Source organism: Hypomesus transpacificus, chromosome 9 (assembly GCF_021917145.1).
Source record: "Hypomesus transpacificus isolate Combined female chromosome 9, fHypTra1, whole genome shotgun sequence".
NCBI classification, from domain to species: Eukaryota; Metazoa; Chordata; class Actinopteri; order Osmeriformes; family Osmeridae; genus Hypomesus; species Hypomesus transpacificus.
This window is the reverse complement of record NC_061068.1, coordinates 20034787-20055401: the sequence shown is the minus strand read 5'-3', so window position 1 is coordinate 20055401 and position 20615 is coordinate 20034787. Positions and strand designations below refer to the sequence as shown.

General features: G+C 42.8%; 1 protein-coding gene across 3 annotated transcripts; it reads left to right on the top strand.

The window, feature by feature from the left end:
- Positions 1-121: 121 nt before the first annotated feature.
- On the top strand, positions 122-17236 carry kiaa1328 (KIAA1328 ortholog). Of its 3 annotated transcripts, none has more exons than XM_047026455.1 (10): positions 122-208; positions 791-826; positions 934-1205; positions 1486-1574; positions 3464-3579; positions 7841-7965; positions 9065-9669; positions 9951-10046; positions 10341-10484; positions 16670-17235. In XM_047026455.1, the coding sequence occupies exons 1-10, from the start codon at positions 154-156 to the stop codon at positions 16899-16901; spliced, it is 1770 nt and encodes a 589-aa protein (XP_046882411.1). In that variant the 5' UTR covers positions 122-153; the 3' UTR covers positions 16902-17235. The 3 variants fall into 3 exon arrangements, with proteins under 3 accessions (XP_046882411.1, XP_046882410.1, XP_046882413.1); XM_047026454.1 differs by having other exon boundaries at positions 1477-1574; positions 16670-17233; XM_047026457.1 differs by lacking the exon at positions 9951-10046 and having other exon boundaries at positions 1477-1574; positions 16670-17236.
- The last annotated feature ends 3379 nt before the right edge of the window (positions 17237-20615 follow it).

The window sequence follows — 20615 nt, the reverse complement described above, 5'->3', positions numbered from 1 at the left end:
TTTGGTGGGACTTCGTGCTGGATTTATGATGGACACTTTGTTCCGCGAATAAGGTAGCGAAACATCCTCTTGACAGCCAATTGTCAAGTACAATATGGGTGGGATTATAACTCCTTTCAGCGTTTGGCTCTTGGGAGTGGCGGTTGATTCAATATGGCGGCAGTGACTACGGGAAGAAACAATTCAGGCATTTTCTGGATTAACGACAGTATCCTTTTTTATCCAATCTTGCTTGACAAATTTGCTTGAGATCAAATTTAGCATACGTACAATACGTTTTTTCTGCAATTTGATGCTGTGGTTGTCAAATAATAAATTTCGCTGCAGAACCCGGGTTAGCAGGAATAGTTTATGCTAGCTTTGTTGTGCTTGTTTAGCTAACTACAGTACTGTAGTATACTTTAAGTGCTGTGTTGCTATGTGTTGTTAGTTAGTGCTAGCTAGCAAATTGATTTGATGGCTTGAGCCGCTTCGCAAAACCACGACACAAATCTAGTCAGAAGAAGCAAGTGAACATACTAATGAGGCATAGCCAGTTTAGTATCTATCTTAGTATATTATAACTTGTTTGCTAAACTTAGTTTACTGTAGTATGCTGCTCCAGAATGCGGGAGTATATATGCTTGGAGACCAGATTGTCTATTTTAGGTAAACTAGCAAACGTTGCTTTGCAGTAAGGTAGCTAATTAGCTAGATGTAAGCAGATGAATGTGGAACAGGCTGGCGAAACAGCCTCACCAGTTACCCAAGCGTAAAACTACCCACTGCTTTTTCTTTAACGCTTGCACAGCATCAGATGAAGATCAACCCGTGATATTTTATCCTGGTGAGAACATAAAGTGATTTGAGCGTATGTCCTCACAACTTTTTATTCTCTCACTGTTGTTATGCTATTATTTCTAATCTTCAATCTCCTCTTCCTACCCCTTTCAGGAGTGAGCAGAGAGAGAAGCCTTCGAACAGCATTCAAGTCAGGGTGTCAGTCGGGCAGCAATAACTGTAAAAGAAACCCAACAATGAGGGCCAAGTGTGGCATTGAAAGCAGAAATGAGTCTTCTATGGGCAAGGCTAGTAAAAAACAAGCCCAGCCTCTTAGCCTGTCCTCGCGAGAGACTACTAACGGGAAAGATATGTTCCAGTCCACATCTTCCTCGGTCTTACCATCCCCGACCCCAGTCACCCATAACCTCCTCACTTCACCTAAGGTGAGTAGATACTGGCCTCTGTCCAAAAGAGAACTAACTAGTTTGGCATTATCTAAACGTCCTCAAGGTCATACTGCACCATATCTAGTGCAGTATCCAGTGCCTGCACAACAAAGTAAAGGAGAAGCGAAGAGTCTTGCCCATACCTACATGATTTGTCTGCCGAAATGCCAACATACAAAAAAACATAACTATTGCCATTGTTATTAACTGCTGCTGGGTCTCACTCGAAATTTGAGGATTAACAACAATTCGTCTTTCCACCCATTTGGTCTCTGAGGTAAGCCAAGCTAAGAGCAAGACCTCACTGAAGGACCTGTGTCCCGAGGATAAACAACGCATAGCCAACCTCATCCAGGAGCTGGCCAGGTAAGAAAGAGTATTGTACTCTTGAAAATGACATGAGTTAATACATGTATAATATAAAGGATATGAAATTGGATGCTGCTGATATTATTGGTTTATTTCTGAGTTTGTGTTTCTGTCTGCAACAGTTTTAGTTATTCAAGCCTCTAATATTGTTTTCTTCTTAATGCTTTAGTGTAGGGTTTTAGTGTATTTCAAGTCAACACACACAATTTTTTTTTACCTCACTGCCTGAATTGCTTTTCGCATATAAGTCTACATGCAGTATGTACAATGGCAGTGTCATGGTTTACTCACCAGTTACTTCTGTAAATACTACTGGTGTTTATTCAAACTGTATTGTCAAAAGTATTTGTTACCTTGTAAATCAACGTAGACCAAGATCAATTGAAAACATGGTATTCTTATGTTTTGCAAATGTATTTCTTAGCATTGGAACTCTTTGGTCTTATACTTCAAATTGAGCGCAGCCTGTTCCCTTTGATCATTTTCGAGATTTCCCTAGATATTGGAGAAGCAAAATAAACCGAGTGGATCTGATTTAGAAAGGCTCCCACCTGTCGACAGAAGGTCCTACAGTGCCTGTCACAGTAAAAGCTCTGAGGAATGCACTGTAGACCACTGAGACTCGTTATGGTATAAATATGGAGGTTATAAAATAAATGGCTCAATCATCGCGGTTCCCAAGAGCACACTGAGCCCTGTCATTGTGAACATAAAGACATTTGGAACCACCAATACTCTTATGCTAAATTTAAATTCTCACTATTGTGTTTATTACTGAGTCTGTGTGTTCAATGCAATTCCATTGTACGATTGCGTTTGACTCCGTAAATGTGCACACGGCCAATCACAGCAGAGCTGTTGCAAAACTCCTTATCAGGAGCCTATTGGTTTGGTACCCCCTGTGGAGAGAGGTCTGTGATAACACGCTTTAGTAAACACACAACATTAGAAGTGGTCAGGCCAAACTATGTAACTATAAAAAGAAAGGCCATAGGAGAACATTCAGACTGAGAACATACTGGAATGGAGAAACTACATTCCAGCAGTCAGGCTTATAGAGTTGAGACACATGACATGAAAGACACATAGGGACAGATATACCTCAGTGGTAGTACTATTTGACTGCATATCAAAAATTCCTCCCCCATAATAAATGTTGCTTTGGATAAAACCGTCTGCTAAATAAATTCATATGAGAGCATGAGTGGAAACAGATTCTCTGGTCTGAAGAAAGTGTGACTTGTGAGCAGCATTAGACTATGGTGAAGTCTCTCTGTGCCAGGCCTGGTAGGCTGGTCAGGATTGAGGGAATGCTGAACAGAGGCAAACACAGACACGCTACCTCAGACTGGGGCTGAAATGTCAACTTTTAGCATGACAACCCAGTGTACCTAGTGAAGAAAACGATGGCTTTCAGATTAGTTTCTGAAAGCAACTTGTTGAGCCCTGCCAAAGCCGAAGAGTGTCTCCATAGGACGTCTGTGGAGAGATGAATTATGATAAAGCTCGAGAAAATATTAATTGGACAAACTGCAAAGGAGATTCAATAAACACATTTGCTGCATTACTGAATCCACATAGCTATCTAAATTAGATCCGTACGTTTTCATAATAACGAATAAGCTACAATATATAAAAAATGTTTTTAATTTATCTTCGTTGCTAGTTTAGGGAGAAAATAATGCATTGACTATTAACTCTGGAACACAACATAGTGTGGGAAAGGGAAGTCGATGAACCACAGGCACAGTAAACAACAGAGTTCAACCAAGTGCTCTTAAAGAACTAAACACAGTGTGCAGTTTGGTGGCAGTTTGAGCTAGAACATTGCTTAGAAGTTACCCACAGTAGTAAACCCTGGTGAACTTCGCTCTTTGTTTTCCCAGAGTGAGTGAGGAGAAGGAAGAGTCTGTCCAGAAGCTGAGAGACGAACAGGGGTTGTTTGAACGCAAGATTCAGCATCTGGAGCAACAGAACACACTAATCATTCAAGAAAGAGAAAGTATCCTTCAAACTTTGTCTTTAACCAAGGTCTCTCTATACTTGCTTTTATCAATTGTAATGGGTTTTCCCATACAGTATACGAATCTGGAAAAAATTGAGGCCACTGCACCTTTTTCATTCCTAAGAAAAGTTTAGAAGGACAATGTGGCCTCTTGTATTTTACCCTTCTGTTCCTCAGTCATCATTGTCCTTCTGAACCTTTTAACAAAAGGAACGAAAAAGGTAGAGTGGTCTCCTAATTTTTCCAGAGATGTATATTTTGAGACATGCTCCTGACGTCGAGGAAGTGGGTTTGCAATTCTTCTGTCTGATCTGCAGGGGGCAGCATTGACCAATTTATAATAGCTGGTTACGATTGGCTTGGTAGGAGTGACCAGCAGAGCTGAATCTCTGTTTTGGTACCATCTTAACATTGATTCTTTTCGGGGTGTGTTTCAGAGTCATACTTAACATGAAATGTTACTGTGTGCAATATGTTAGGTGGGTAAACCTTAAGTTACAATGACTGGTTATTAATATTTCCATTTAAAGCTCATGTAAAGACGTTTTAGTCAAGCATTCTTGTACTAAAATCTGGCTTCATGTCTCTTTTGTGTATGCTATCCAGTGAATGTCCTCTCACAGGTGCATCTCTAGTTTATTAGAAGTGAGCTGGTCCATACCGGATTTATTTTCCAAACTGACCTGGCTCCTTCTGTTCAAGTCCAGTTATAACAGCAAATTCCCCCTACTCACACCCTACGTATAGGTTCCATTAAGGTCAAACCAAAACATGGCCAGCCACTGACTGAGGGCATAAAAAAAGGAAGTGAAATATGAAGAGTAAATGCCGGCTGCTAAATTGCGTATTGGCACCGGCATCGAGAGAAAAGGAGGAAAGCACAACTCAATTAAAGGAGCTTTGGCTTGGAGACCTGGCATTTACACAAAACTTCTAAACTCTATTAAAAAGACATTTGAGAGGACAACACCCCCATCCCATCGTTCAATTAAAACACCCCAATGGGAGATAACGTAGTCGTAAAGCACACCCACGCAGAGTTATAAAGACTCTTTGGGGGCACGGAAGGTTCTGGATGGTTCTTCTAAAGGTTAAGGAGAGTCCAAAGGCAAATGTATCAGAGGAGATTTGTAATGTCTAATTCCATTACAGGCCAGCTTATCTTATCTATCTTCAGATCAGGCACAATTTAGGTTGGAGGGGAGCTTCGAATGACATTTCAGTGTGTCGAGCACAATTTCAGTGCATGGTTATCAAAATGGAGGATATTTTTTAATTCAGGAAGGGGTTTTGGTATTATGGGACACAGTTGCTCTCAGAAGTAGCAAAGCTTCTGTGGCTAACACACTGCTTCCCACCCCATTTCTATATCAAGCCCGTCACAAGTCACAGCAGGTGCCGGAAGGAATGCCATTACCCTGGTGAAAATGTTGTTTTGATGATTCCTGGTGTATTAATGGGAAGACACTGGTCTAATTTTACTTTGATAATTCAACTGTCGAAGCAGTTGTCTACAGGCTATGGTATGAATACAATGGCCTCTGTGGTCGTGTAAATTGTGTTGTTAAAAAACACATGTTTTCTTTTATTTATTTTTTACCATAGTTGCCAAGGCTTGTTCCCCTTAAAGTATATACATACCCATGTCAGTAAACATTTGCTTTGTGCTGTTGTGCCGCCACGTAAAAAACCCAAAACAAAGTTAACCTTTTGCAATAGTGTTCAATTCTATGCTTGGCTGCACACATATTTATTCTTCTCCAAAAACAGCAGAGTATGGTTAAGGCAGTAATGCAAAACGTCCTCTTCCATCACTTCCGAATCCTCACCCTTTCCTACACATACAAACAGACACACATACACTAACCTTGCTCTTTACACACTCACACACATCCACCCAGTGCTAACATTTCTCCAGCACTCCCACACATGCCCCAGTCTATTTGGCATAGAGATGCAAAGTGTGGGCTCCAAAATATTCCCCCTCCTGTGAAAATTAGTTCCACCTTGCGGTGGATTTTATTATTTCATCGGAGTGCGGGTGTGGTGAGAGGTGAATCTTTTTGAAAGCGCTCCAATGCTAACCCCACCTTGATTTTGTGCATTTTTAGAGCTGAAGGGAGGTAGAGAGCCAAGCTTTGCTAGGCAAGGCCTGTACTCTCTGAATTAGCCAGCGATGATCATTTTGGGGGTTTGGGAGACACTCGCATCCCCCTGCCGCTCTAGCAGCGAATCTTATCAGTCACGCTCCATCCAGCCCAGATAACCTCGCAATCAACAGGAAGGGCTGTGTCAGCTGGTTATCACACCAACATAAACACAAACATGGGCTGACAATGTTCGCTGAAAGTGATTAAAGTAATATATCAATTATATATTTTGTTGTTGTTGCTGCTGTGCGAAATGGTGACTTCCATGTTTTACATTGTGCCTCGCAGTAAGATAGGGCAAATGCACATGTTATCAGTGCGTTATCTAAATTCAGGAAGTGGTTATTACTAGTATTCTCTAAGTACATATACACTTACATTTATACGTCTCATCTCCTGGGTACACTCATTTAGTCTATAGTCTGCATTCGTCTGGCTTGGACACCTAGAACAAAAAGCATCCCCACTGTCTCCCAAGTAAACTCACTCTGTGGCGTCCTTGTGATGACCTTGGGTCCCCATAGAACAGCCACAGCCACCACCTAATAAACACAACTTCCCTAGTCTATTTAGATGGAGGGTTCAGTAAATGTGTTTTCCACTCTGCACCTCTGTTTACGAAACGGTCAGCGGCGCGTTCACCGTCTGCTCCACTACAATTCAAAGTGCCCCCCCCCACACCCACACACACACACACACTATCTCCGCCCCCCCACTCAGTTTCATTTCCGCGGCTTGATTGAACCAGGCCGACGCCAAAATGTTTTCTTGTGTGGCTTTGCCCACCGATGGTTGCTTCCAGGATGAGCTCCACTTTGAGCGTTCATTTGATGGAACTTTTTAAAGGTGGTGTCTTGAGAAACTCATCAGCCCGTGGTACGGCCGACTCATAAAAGGATACGGCCCTCGAGCATGCCGGTTTACGGCGCTCTGTAAAGGTTTGAGAGTGTGCTGTGTGCGTGCCCGTCGTGAGGTGTTTGCTACTCTGTGGGTAAAACTTTGTTTTTCTCTGGTTCGTGGGGAACTGAGTGCTCGATGTTTGTACGTTACAGAATGGAAACTTGAGTTGTTGGGGTAGGTAGACGTCGAGACATTTCCCATTGTGTGTGGGGGGGTGGCTTTCCCATTTTAGTCTGTGCGCGAGAGTGTGTTTTCCCTGCCGCCACCATCATTAGCTGGCTCCTGAGGTGTAGCTGGGGTTCTGCTCCAGATGAGTTCTGTTCTGTCCGTTGCAGCGCACCTGCCAGTGCTGTCTGCCGTTCAGCCTGGCATCACGCCTGGCATGGCAGTGCCCAGCTCGGGTCAGCCCAACCCAGATGGAGAAGTCTAGATAACCCCCTCCCACACACAAGTTTTATGTTGTTGGCCTCTCTCCACGCTCACAGTTTCTCAATTGTTCGTGATTCCTGTGCTCGTGCAACTTCGATTCCGGAGATTGGTGCTCGGGGAGTGAAAAAGGTATTTGAAGCTGCGTCTGGATCACCTGCGTAGATCATTAAAGGGCCTGTCTGTTTATATCGTCTGCTCATCCTTTCGAATGACGAAGCACTCGTTCCGCAAGAAAATAAGTTTGACAACATAACTTTCCCTTTGCTGCACTTAAGCAGGGGAAGTGCAGCCTTGAGTGGCACTCCAAAGAGAAACGGAGGCCATCTGGGATATTCTGAAGGGCTCCACCCACTTTGCGACCCACTTTGAGCCGGTACCAGACGATAATGACAATCCTGGCACAGCCACCCTGTGACAAGGGTTTGATTTACAGACGCCTGATACCCACCTATACATTTGTTTTCATCTGGTCTGTATCATTGCTTTCTGTCAAGGAATGTAAGAAAAAGGATGTTTTTCCTCCATCAAGGAAGATGACAGATGACCTATAGGGAACTATGTCTGTTCTGGGGTGCCAGTGAGATGCAATTCACGACAGGCGACACTCCCCTTAATACTTTTGTCGCTTGACGTCAGTTAGGTACCAAACGACTTGAGCATCGCCAGAAAAAAAGTTGGGGATAAAAAGCTGTGAGTGTGTCGTCATAGAAACGGCGCCTGTGTCCTATCCTCTCTCAGCTCTTCTGATGCCCCGTTGACCCTTAACCCCCCGGTGTCAGGCTTGCAGCAGCAGTACAGAGAGTGCCAGGAGCTGCTGGGCCTATACCAGCAGTATCTCTCCCAGCAGCAGGACAAGCTCAACCAGTCCATCGCTCAGCTCAGCCACTCTCGGTCTCATCGCAAGGTAAGGGGCTCTGTGTGTGTGTGTTTGTGTGTGTGTGGGAGGGAGGGGGGCGTCTGTGTGTATGTTTCTGCCTGTAGGGGAAAGAGTTGGAATAGAGAGAGCAAAATACTGTGTACTTGAGAGAGGGAGAAAAAGCAAGAGTAAGACATATTTTTAAGACCGAGAAAGCAAGGCCGAGCACGAGACGCGTCGGTCGTGTGTGTTCGCGTCGTCAGGAGATGTGTCTGTTTGTGTGTGTGTATTCTGAAGACGGGAGAGCGTATTACAGAGGGAGTAAGCAAGTGTGCCATCCTCCCCAGTGAGCCATCTCCAAACAGCAGCGCTGTTCACCATCAATCACAATACACTCCTGCTGAGACAAACGCGCGCGCACACACACGTCCCCATGTCTGTAATGTGTCGCAGTCACATTTCACCACAAAGGGCTTTCCAGAAAGACTGACAAAGCATAACAGATTTCACACACGCAGCCACAACCGGTTGCATTTCTTCAAGGTAAACCGTTTCCCGATGCAAGGAGGGACCATCTTCAGTCGCCTCCCACGCACGCATACACCCAGGTGGAAGGATGGATCACTTCGTCGTCCTACAGTGGCTCTGAGTAATGAGTGTTTGCGTGCTCTGTGACCTCCCATGAATTAGTTAGTCTCCCTCCTCTTTGTCTCGTCTGAGGTGGGCCCTTCCCTTCCCCGCTACCTTAAATGTTTATCTCCTTCTTTTCGCTGACCTTGGTCGCACCCACCCACCCAACTACCCCCCCTCCTCCCTCCCTTCCTTGTTCTCTGCACTATTTTGAGAAGCTCTCTATCTTACAGTCTGGGTGTCCCTATCTGTTCTCATTTGCGAGAGTGAGACGAATAGTCCCTCCCGACACTTACCCTGGCGTTTTTTTCCCCCCTCCTTGAATCTTTGCTAATGCTTTTTCAGCCAAAGCCACCTCTGCCCTAATAGGTCCCCTCGACATAGAGACCGCAAGGCCTGTTCGAGTGGCTCGCTGCTCCTGCCAGTGTATCCAAGTGTTCCCCTTCTCAAAGGTTTGTCTTGGTGGATTAGGCCGCCGAGTTTTGAGTGCCTCTGCGTTCCGTGTGTGTCTGCCCAGGTGCCTGCCGGCGAGGCGAGCTGTGGCCGACCCACCGCCAGGAGCGCTAGCCGCTCAGTCTTAGACGGCTCTTACCTCGGCATGCCCGGTTACGGAGCCCGGCAGCCGAGCCACACAGGAAGTGGTGCAGGAAGGGGAGGAGCCAGTTCCTACCACTCCTCAGCCCCGCTGTCTACCCTCAGCCCCTCTACGACACCTCCGGACTCGTCCTCCTCCAGCGAGCACCCCGCCGCCGAACGGCCAATCATGCTACGAGGAGGAAGCACGCGGCGAAACCCCCGTCCGGCCTCCCCTCGCCGACACACAACCGTCGGCTGCAACACGGAAGCGGGACCGGCCAACGGCGCGGCTCCCCTCGACGCCGTCTCCGCCCCGGAAAGCCCCTTTTCCCGCCGCGATCCTCCGATGGACGCGGCTGCGGAGGGAACGCTCACGGCGGCCCACCTGGGCGGGGAGGACTGGGAGGAGAAGCGGCACCTGCTCCTGTTGCAGAAGATGCAGCTGGAGGTGGAGAGAGAGAAGCTTCAGGCCCGGCTGGCACAGCAGGAAGAGAGGCTGCTCCGACAGAACCAGCAGCTACGGCAGTCACGTCTGGATTACAGCAGGTGACGTAGAACGGGGACAGGCAAGCGGGAAGAACACGCCGTTTTGAAAATCCTTCTCAGCGCTCGCTTGAGTCCGACGTTTGTGTTTTGTGTTGTCGGTTCCACTGACTTAGAAAATCCCAATGTAGCATTAATGGTCGACCCTTTTCAGCACGTGATTTGCTGTAGCCTTCCATTTTGATCTAGAGTCGTCTTGGGGCTTTGTGGGAATGTAGGAATTCCAACTCTGTATCTATGCTACTTTTGTGACTTGGCTTTCTGCTCTCTGTCTGAATGTAAAGGTTTCAGCAAGCTTCTGCAACTGAGCTTGGCCATGCCATCTCCAGAAATGCTTTCCTGGAACACAATCCTCCACAAAATGGCCATGTAGCAACTAGGTAATTGAAATAAGCACACACATTAAAATGTAGCTTCTCTCTCTCTCTCTCTCTCTCTCTCACTCACTCACTCACTCACTCACTCACTCACTCACTCACTCACTCACTCACTCACTCACTCACTCACTCACTCTCACACATGCATACTCTGAACAACTAACTCACTCACTCTCACGCATGCATACTCTGAACAACTAACTCACTCACTCTCACGCATGCATACTCTGAACAACTAACTCACTATCCTCAGCTAACTCACCATCATTCCACCCATCCGTGTGTGTGTTTTCTCAGTGAGGAGAGAGGCCCAGGTGATGCTGAGGACATGGTCGAAGCAGAGCATCTTGCAGGTGAGGTGATGTCCCACCAGAGCAGCCTTAAAGCCCCCACAGGGCCAACATCACCCCCCATGGTGCATCCCAGGACCCCCCACGCAAGGTAAGCCACAAAACACCACTAAACAAGGAATTGCTTCTGCCCTGTTTATTTTTATAAATCAATGCAACACACAAAACTCTTTGTAACTAACATTTGTTATCGAGTCGTACATTAAAAAAAATATGTTATCAACACAGTGTGCTACATAAGCATAAACTGAAAAATTGTTCCAATCTTTTATTGGATATTGCCTTAAAACTTTTCTCATCGAGAAAATAGCGATGAAAGGACCACCAAGGCCACTTTATCGCAAACTTCCTCATTACCTACCTCCAAATTCCAAATCTCCAAATGCACAAACAATAACATTTTCATGAGCAGACCACTGGGATGAACCTAACTTTATCAAAAGATGATCAACAGTACTTAGTCTGGGGTGGTGAGACAGAGGACATTATGAAGTTAGAGAGGGGGGGGGAGATGAGGGAGTAAGAAAAAAGAGTCAGCGTGATGGTGCTCGGCTGTGCTGTCCGGTAGGCTAAATGAAGCTCTCTCCTCTGGCCAGGCTGGCTAGCTAGCGCAGCGGCGGTGGGGGCCTGTCAGGAGCCAAGCTGCGTTCTATTAGTCTGCCTAGCAGGGACCCGCCAGCAGGTGTAATTGAACAGACTTCTGTTCAGGGGCCGGGGCTACAGAGGAGGAGGACTCATGCAGGGAGTCTCTCTCTCTTTCTTCCCATTTCTCTTACCCATCATTCTTTTTTTCTTTTTTCCTCACTCTCTTACTGCCTCAGTAATGAGAGAGCGAGATGGAGAGAGAAAGGGAGTCGGAGAAAGATGGGGAACGGAAGCTAGAGAGGGAGGATGAGCAGGAGGGGGTGGAGGGAAGGGCAGGGTGGGAGAAGAAATGAATCATGACCGCTAGTGTGAGACACTCCAAGAAAAAGGGAAGGAAATTCATTACTTTTTTTTCTTTCCCCTTTATGTGGAAAGGTAATTAATGTGACAGCGTGTTGCCTTCCCTCGTTTGTACGTGCATGTGTCTTGCTTATTAGTATTAAACATACTATATTGTAAGTCATTGTAAAAAGGACTATGACCTACACATGAAATAACTTCACTATTTAACTAAAAAAATTAAATCAATTTATTTTATTTTATTCATTACATAATTTAAGTAAGGAGGTAAAATCTTCTCTGTGCTTTCTGTGTTTTAAAATGAGATTTTCCCTCAAAGTCCCACAAATCTGTTCGCATTTTGTTAAACTGTTCACCACTTCCACTTCCTCAGTAATCCTTAAACAGTGCCGAGCATGGTCCAGTATTCACCGCCAAAAGTGAGTTCTGTAAGCCCAAACAGATGGCTATTAAAACCACAAGGGGACTGGAGTTTACACACCGTTAGAGCAATTCATTTTGTACCTCCAAAGCACATTTGTGGTCTGGCTTCACAAAGCGGTTTACAACCAACAGTGTACCAGGGTGGGGCCCAAGTGGTGTGTCAGAAGGCTTTGCATATTTTGAGGATTTAATAGGAGATTGAAGTCAGTGTCTTGTCAGGTTGATGTTGATATGAATTTAATCCATCAATTATGGATTTAAAAATCAATTCTTCCCCCGCCCCCCCCACATTTTTGGACAAAGCCAAAACTGACCTCGGTTAATTATAACCCCCACCACCAATCAAAATAAATCCTGAAGGAAAGTAAAACATTTTTTTACAAATACGAATCAGTATTCTAATTGGGTAGTGTATGAAGTACTATACACACACCTTGTCATAGCAGACAGTCAGCATACAGACAGACCTATTCCACTCACACTGGTGCCCTCATCCCTGCCAGGCCAAACCCCCAGAGATGCTGTGCTGCTTAAAGTAACGAGGAAAACAAGGAAGCAAAGGAGAATGCTAGCATATACAGATTTCATTGCTGTACACCATGTTCCAATCGTCTGCATAATTCTGACACAGATTTCCAATTTTTTGGCGGTGATGGGGGAATCAATGAAGCATGTCGTTTTGATGGTTTTTAGTTTTTGGGAGATCTGTTTGAAGGAGCCTGGAAAGGCATCCATAAATATCAAGTTGTGTGCACGTAGGTAGATCAGGGGGTGATTTGGGGGTCCTGTGAACTAATTAATCTAAAGACAAAATGTTCTCATGAGAGCAGATATGGGGGAAGCATCTTGAAATTTTGAGGTTTTAGAAATGTTATGCCAATACTTAATCGTCTCCCAAGATTTTGTTTATACTGATCGACCAGATGAAGTGTGACGGGGTGAAAACTTGAACAAATCATATATAAATGTAAAAGTGTACATGTTTAACACTTGCATTAATAGTAGTCAGTCTTGGGCCTAAAAAAGTTGTGGTTTTGACAAACATTGCCTGCAACAAAACATGTTACCTCCCTCAAACCTTTTCTTTTTAGTCATCGACCCCCCTCTTGCCTGAATAAGTCTTGGAGTGCTAATTGCTAAATAGCCAGTTGGGTTGAACAAAATGAAATCCTCCAATCCCTTGTATGATCCTAGGTTAGTTAGTAATGAGTCCCCCCCCCCCCCCCCCATTCTCATTCTCACACACACACGCACACACCAACACACACACGCACACACACACACACACACTAACAAATCCTCTCCCCCACTGCCCAGCCTTGCCTCGCTTGCCTGCTATTGATTGGGCGGGAAATTGACATGCGGGATGTACGCATCTGCTATTATAGGATTTTTATATTACTGTTTGGACTGCAAATGAAAGGGGGCGACGGGGCGAGACGGCTATCTTTAATGAAAGAAAAGGGAGTGAAATAACCAGGGAAAGTTACGAGGGCCTCCTGAGAATGGGGGGGGGGAGACGGGGGACTTTTTTTCTAGCTATTGTTTTTAGGCTAAATGACTTTTTACCTACTTCCCCGTCTCACATCAGGGAGAGTTGTTTATGGATGGACCCGAGTGCAATGCAATCCTAAACAATGGAGAAAATCTATACTCTCGATAGGTGATTCTTATGGTTTCCTTTCTCATGGTTTATTGTAAAACTTACTTATTCCAACGACATTTGCAGAATGAATACGTTAACTTGTTCCATCATCATTCGTACGTACATGTACCTTTTGTATTTATAATGGATGAGGAGTTGTCACTGTCTCTGGGAAGAAGTTGAGAGACTGGAAAAAAGGGACTGGATACTAACATTTATTTAAACTAACGACCTAGTGGTCGAAGAAGCTTCTCAATTTCCCTCAGGAAATGGCCTCCTTTGTGTTTTGTGTTGTATTTGAACAGGGCAGGTCATCCACCTCAGGTATTGTTATCAGAAAGAACTGAGTTAAGCGTATCAACTAGGAAGCCTTAATATGCATTTTAAGTAAAACTATTACCATCCCTGAATAAAAAAAAACTTGCCTTTTACAAGAGATGATTCAGTCTATAGTAGTACAGTTTTTACTGAACATTAAGTTAGTGTATGTTGTCTGTTGAGTTGTTGTCTCACATTTCAGCTTGTAGATTCAACCTTTCATGAACCCACACAGGCTTTCCATACATAAGTTCAGTTACACAGACATGCCTGTGATGAAAAGGGCCAATATGTGGATGGTGGATACCATTTTGTTATAAAATACTTTCGCTACCAAACACCATGTTTTTCAGGTATAATGGCTACTTTGGACCTTGCCATTCAGTTTACACTGGACGAAAAGTACTGGGGAATGGGTGAAATAAAAACCTGAATGGGTTAGATCTACTTTTAGTCTTTGCAGCTGTTGTTTAGAGGAAAGCAGCCTGTTGCTCTAGGTGCCTTGTCAACTTTCAAGCTGCCATATCCCATCTTGACATTTTAGCAGAACACTCCAAAGGTTCTTTGCCAACATATTTTTTTCTGCATGGAAAGATTATAATCTTTCTACTAATCCACAAAAGCAGGTTATTCTTGGAATTAATATTGGGCATAATGCATGTTAATGAAAATGTATCATACACAGATATTACCCTAATATCAACACTATGAATTTATCTTCTAATCTAATGAGTAAGGAAGAGGACTTAATGTTTAATTGACACGCTGCACACACCAATGCGTCTGTCTGGCGGGTGCATGAATCCTTCTAGCTACTTTGCACACTAGCATCTACACGAAGCAGGTAGGTTCTTTGTGTGCCCCCGATATAATAATATTGCGGAGAGACTTATTTGAGACTTAACTTTGTGAGAAGCAGAGCAAAGCAATGAAGTTCTATGCTATACCATATAGCCCTGCTGAAATTCATTAGCATTCTCTAGCTCTTTTTCTCTCCCTCTTCCTAACCCCCCTCTCCCTCATCCCCCTTCTGCTCAAACTGTACCCCCTCCCCGCCCCCGGTCTTATTATAGATTGTGACCGCCGGTAAGTGATGCATTATTCATTACCACAATGTCATCCGTTGATGGATGGCTGTTTGAGAGGCCTGTCCGTTAAATAAATCAACAAATAAAAATGCAAATCCTCACATTTTGCGAGAGGGAGCCCAGCCAGAGTCCCTCCCATGCCCCTCCTCCCTCCCTCCTCTCCCCTCTTCACCAAGCTGCCTCTCACACACATGCATCCACTCTCCCTCTCCTCTCCTCTAACTGCTATTGACAGGCAGAAGGAGACCAAATGAAGAAGACGGATATACTTGCCTTGGCTTCAATCTTTCTTTCCAGCGGGTATTATCCCCTGTTTTCTCTGTCACACTATCTTCCCCCTACACTCAAACACATGTGCCCTTGTTGATTTATTTAGGTAATGCAAAAGTAATACGGTGACCATAAAAATGCTCTGGATAGGTTTAAATTTTGTTTGGCTTATTCCTTATGTTGATGACATGCCATTGGTTTGTATTTATATATTCTTTTTTTCCCCCAATTTGAATTTTTGAATTTAAATGACTTCATTTGGTTATTTTGTTTTAGAGAAACTTAACATCTAGGAAAGAGAACAATGTTACATGGAAAGAAACGTGTCTGCGCATCATGTGTACTTCAGTTTTGGGAATGTGAACATGAAAAAGCTAGCCATCTGAAGGCCAGGTTGCTAATTGGATACATATTATACAAAGGTACAGTGGTGGTGAGGGTTGAACATGTGTAAAATGCTGTGGAGTTATTGCATCATGGGACTAACTAGGACTTCTGGCTTAGTTAGTAGGTTTGTGTACATAAATGTTAAACTACGAAGTAATAAAGGATAATGACAAAATCCCATGTGTATATATTATGTATGTATGTATGTAGTATGTACATACAGGATACAAAACAATATACAATATACAGCCTTGTATATGCAACCATGTGTTGTTATTTTCATAAGGAATAATTTAGAAGGTATCATTTATATTTCTTGTATTTGATAAACATCAACATGTCCTCACCACCCACATACATGTTAGCTATCACATGCCAACGTTTGGCCCTTACCCTCGGTGGAATCCACACCCGCACGATTCAAATTGACGGCACTCAAAACGAGTGGAGAATTACGTTAGGAACATCAGAGAGAGCGTGCGTTAAAGAATTCATGTTTTGTATCTGGAATGCTCCTCGTCCAACTGTGTACACACTGAATAATTTATCAAGCCAGCCAGACTGAAGGATTGAATCTCTATTAGCTTAATCTTCCCCGCTTTGGTTTATTTATTTCGCCGCACACTCCTCTTCCCTCATTTCTATTCTGGGAGAGAAGACACGCAGCGTTTTTCTTTCTTTCCTGTAGCACCTGTAACAAGCCAGGTTTTTTTCTTCTACCGGGCCCGCCCCAGCGGTTTTGACTTGTTTAAAACCCCTGTAGTGTTAATTCAACCATAACAAGCAGAGAGTGTTTTTGTTAGGTGTACTCGCTAGAGGATGTGTCTGTGCGAACATGTAATGTTAAAGCTGGACTTTGCATTTGCAGTCCAGACGTTACAACATGGCTGCTCTTGTGTACTTTGGCCTTGAATTCTATGTGGAAATACGTTTCCACAAAAAGCCTTCTAACATAGGCTTCTTGTGCTGTAGTACTTTCAAAAAATACTTTTGAATAGACCCTGCTAATTGAATGACTTACTTACATTTAAGTCAAATGTCCCCTTAAATTGAGCTAATCTATGGAACTGTCCAAAGATCAAAGATGATCTAAGGCGGTTAAGAGTCGTGAAACCAGTGGTAGGAGTTATATCATGTTGAGTAATAATGATACATTTGGGCTCCACTCATTAATTCTGTTCCCCATGTCTGTGCCCTCAGGTTGGACTCGTCCCTGATCGAGCTCTTGGAGGTCTTCAGTCCCATCTCAGTGCCTGAGCTGGGCAGGCCCCCAGTCCAACAAAGCATGCCCCTACTTCACCAGCCCCCTCCGAGTGCCCCCAGGCCTGCCCGCCGTACCTTGCTCTCCCCTTCCCAGGGGTGTTACCCCCGGACACCCCAGCATGACTTGGAGGAGAGCCAGATTCTGGAGGAGATTTTCTTCATTTGCTAACAATGGAATTGGAGGTAAATCGGTAGGGGGAGAGGATTCTGGGACGGTCTGAAGGAGGCATTACCTCCTCACCCCAAAACTGAAATCCTTTCATGAATATTTGATGAGTAATCATATACTTGAAATTCACCTTCTGCTCTTAAATTGATATTGGTTTTTTGTTCTAAAACCCAAACTCCAAAATCATGATATCGCCTGTAGCTTTTGTAACGCAATTTGTTTTTATATTACATGTTAATAAATGGTTATTTATTTAAGATACTTTGCATGATTTCAAACCTTTTGGATTATTCATTAATGGTTCCAACATAATGACACGCCCCATGAGCTGCATGCTAAAGGTCAATCTGAGCACCTTACCACATACATTCTTCATACATTACTGAACTGACATAACCACTAACAGCAAATAGAAGATCAAAAATTTGAAAAGTCTCAAATGTAGACTGTTTTTTTAACCAGTAAGTGTGAGATATGACACAGGTTTATTCTAGACTGTGCTTTATTATTGGGCTAAGCTGAAACGCATCATTCATTAAAATTACAAAAAGAGTCCAGGGGACCAGAGAATGGTGCAGTCTGGGAGATCAGGGTGGGGGCCTAAAGCGCACTAACCAATGAGAAGCCTACCTCATCAGAAACATGGCAAAGCTCTATAATGCAACATTCAATTCCCCACCCCACCCACTCATGTGCTGAAATCTTTAACATTTTCCAGAATACTTTTGAAACCATTAAAGGAAGTAAAATGCAATTATCTTAAAACTATCAGCAGGTAAGCGTAAACCCTTGATAACAGCATTGAAGAAATGGTTGAACAAACTAAATATTTGATGACTTAGTGCAGCTTTTCATGGGAGTTAGGCTCTTGATCGAACAGAACAGTTGAACAATATCAGAGCCTTAATGGACATGAAACAAAAAAGATAAAAGCATTCCCCAGCATAACAGAACTCTGAAAACATCAGAATAAGGGTATGTTTGTTGTTGTATGCACTTCCAATCATATATCTAACCATTATCACATAGATTCAAATGCTTGCATTAACAGTAACATGTACCATGAAGGAGACTTCCTCCTCAGTTAGATCTTTTCTTCACAATTAAAAATGGCACTCCAGTTTAATCCCATATTGTGTTTTCAGGAGTCCTGACACTCAATAACAGCACAGTGTGCAATATTATGAGCAATAGTAGAATTGCAAATGTCCAAATTGTTAACTGAAAACATTTGAAGATGTTATAACTTAAAGTTGCAAGAGCTTTTTTTTTTTTACAATAGATTATCCTAATCATGACATTGTAATTATCAATCATAACCTTTAGGCACCAGTCATTTATAGCAAACAACAAACTCGGGAATTTCCTTAAACACAATTTCATCATTTTGAATGTAGAATCTAACAGTACTGTTACTGTACAAGCGTAACAGTAAATTTGGAGAAAAACAAACAGGTGGGTAGATGGGGATATTTATAAAAGGTTCAGTAAATAGCAGCATAATGCTTAAATGAAACAATAACACTAAAGATCAGATTTAGATAATCTCGCTGATGACTGATGAAAAGATGTCTGACGTTATTTAACTGAACCACCTCGTTAATATGAGCATATATTTCAATTATTTGTAAAATAAGTGGCAGAGCATGATCCTGTAGACATTAACACTGATAAATGATCATGTACCACAATGTTGGTGTACAGATGTATATAAAAACTATTTGGTCACATACCAACTCATAGAAAAATAATGCCATGAAAGCATGCATATAATAAACAGAAGTAATAAATAAATAAATAAATTCATAAAACCCCCAAAAATATTTGTATAAAAAGTTAAATGCATGTCTAAGCTCTAGGTAAATGAGTTCAAAGCTCTCCCTGACTGTATTCTGGTCAAATGCCTTTGTCAGGTCCTACAGTTGTACCGTATCCCTATGGACTCCATTTTTACCTGGTTTCAATGATTATTATATGTTTTCATTCATCTTTTCTGAAGTATTTAAAGTATCATTTTTATCCAGTCATTGTAGATAGAAGTAAAAGTCCTATAAAATATGCAAACCTATGTACAGAGGAAAACGGAGCAACAAAAAACATTTACAGTATATTCATCGGTTTATGTATATATTTATATATATTTATATTCAAACTTAGTTTCTTGTTCTTTTGGAACCACTAATGTTTTTTTTTTCTTTTTTTTCTCATTTGTTATGTACTGTAAACAGTTGCCGCTGAAAGTTGGAGCATATGAAAGAAAAGTGCTTGGCCGTCCGATTCTATCTTCTCACATTCTCATTCCACCACGGTCTCATTTTTTTTAACATTGAATAGTAAAGCAAGAATACTTAGTGTAGCCAAAGACTAGCTAGAAAACCCACCATTTGGCTAATGCCTTCCAATCCTCCAATGTATTTGAGGGTCTGTCAAACAGGGCTGATGAAATAGAAGGTAAAAAATGAAAATAGAGGGTAAAAGATTAATCCAATATCACATCTAAATCTCGTATGTACATGACTTCGCCGTGAAATGACTGGATATAGGATATAAGTCCTCATAGCCTGTAATGGAACTACTAATCTATTTGTTACACTTGTCCATTCCTCTCAATGCAGCTGCCTTGGAATATGGAACCGGTACTTTTTTATTTGGGATTGTGTATAACTTCGGGGTGGGTAGGGTTGTAAAACGGGAGAAGGCCTCTGAAAGGAGATAATGAGACAACCCTTTGTGACACTTTTAGAAGATCTAAATAGCACCCCCATGTCCAGTATAATGTAGTTATCCAGTTGTCAAGATGGTTAATGGCATGTCTTTCTTGACATTGGGTTGACTTGAGTGTTTGTTTCATGGTTGTACCAGGGTTACTGTTTTGTAGGGTTGTTCAAGTGTTCATAACGTCATTAGGCTTGGTTGCATTGAAAGAGCCAGGGTGCAGTGCAATGACAAAGTCAACTTGCTAGAAAACGTTAGACACAGGCACCTGGAAAATGGCAATGGGAACAGTTAGTGTATTTACTAGGAACACTTGGCACATCTCCTTATTCACTGTTATGTAACCTTATCAACATTCAGAGCTATACCTACCTTATACTTTTTGACATGTGGTATTGCTATGAATTGTGATACATAGCCTAACAAACATTGAGGGCAAGTTTGGCAACCATTAATGCAGAGGTGTCCTATATGACAACAGGTCTTCATATTGCCTAAATGTATCAGAACATAAGAGGCCTTTGAACTTGTCAGATTCCGAATATTCTCGTGTCTACTTTTGGCTGTACAAATATATTCATGAGGCCATACAACACTTAAAAAGGGCTAATACTTCAAGCTATGTTTACCAGTATAGCTCGGTATGATAACCGCTATAAAATAACTTGATGGTCCCTCATTGTGTTCAGTGGACAAACCGTTAATTGTAATTCATTTTTATAAAACAGGAAATCACACATACAACCATAGTAAGTTCTCAAGATGTAATATGTAATTATTACCCTTACTAGCCAATGCCAAGAAAGATTCTAACCCTGAACTTGACCCTTTCTGGGCACTGAATGGAGCCTGAACTGCATTCTTGCTAGCTAGTGATGCCCTATTTCCCACTTCTATATAGGGTTCTTGTACTACACATAAAATTAAGACTTTGTTTCTGAGCTCTAATGCTAATTTCCAGTGACAAACAAGTTAAATGGATGCCTGGCTATGATGGCA

Bases quoted from the DNA above. Each gene is read 5' to 3' on its own strand.
- kiaa1328 (XM_047026454.1), top strand. From the start codon at position 154: ATGGCGGCAGTGACTACGGGAAGAAACAATTCAGGCATTTTCTGGATT. The intron at 827-933 runs GTGAGAACATAA...TACCCCTTTCAG, and splicing joins ACCCGTGATATTTTATCCTG to GAGTGAGCAGAGAGAGAAGC. The intron at 3,580-7,840 runs GTATCCTTCAAA...CCCCGGTGTCAG, and splicing joins AATCATTCAAGAAAGAGAAA to GCTTGCAGCAGCAGTACAGA.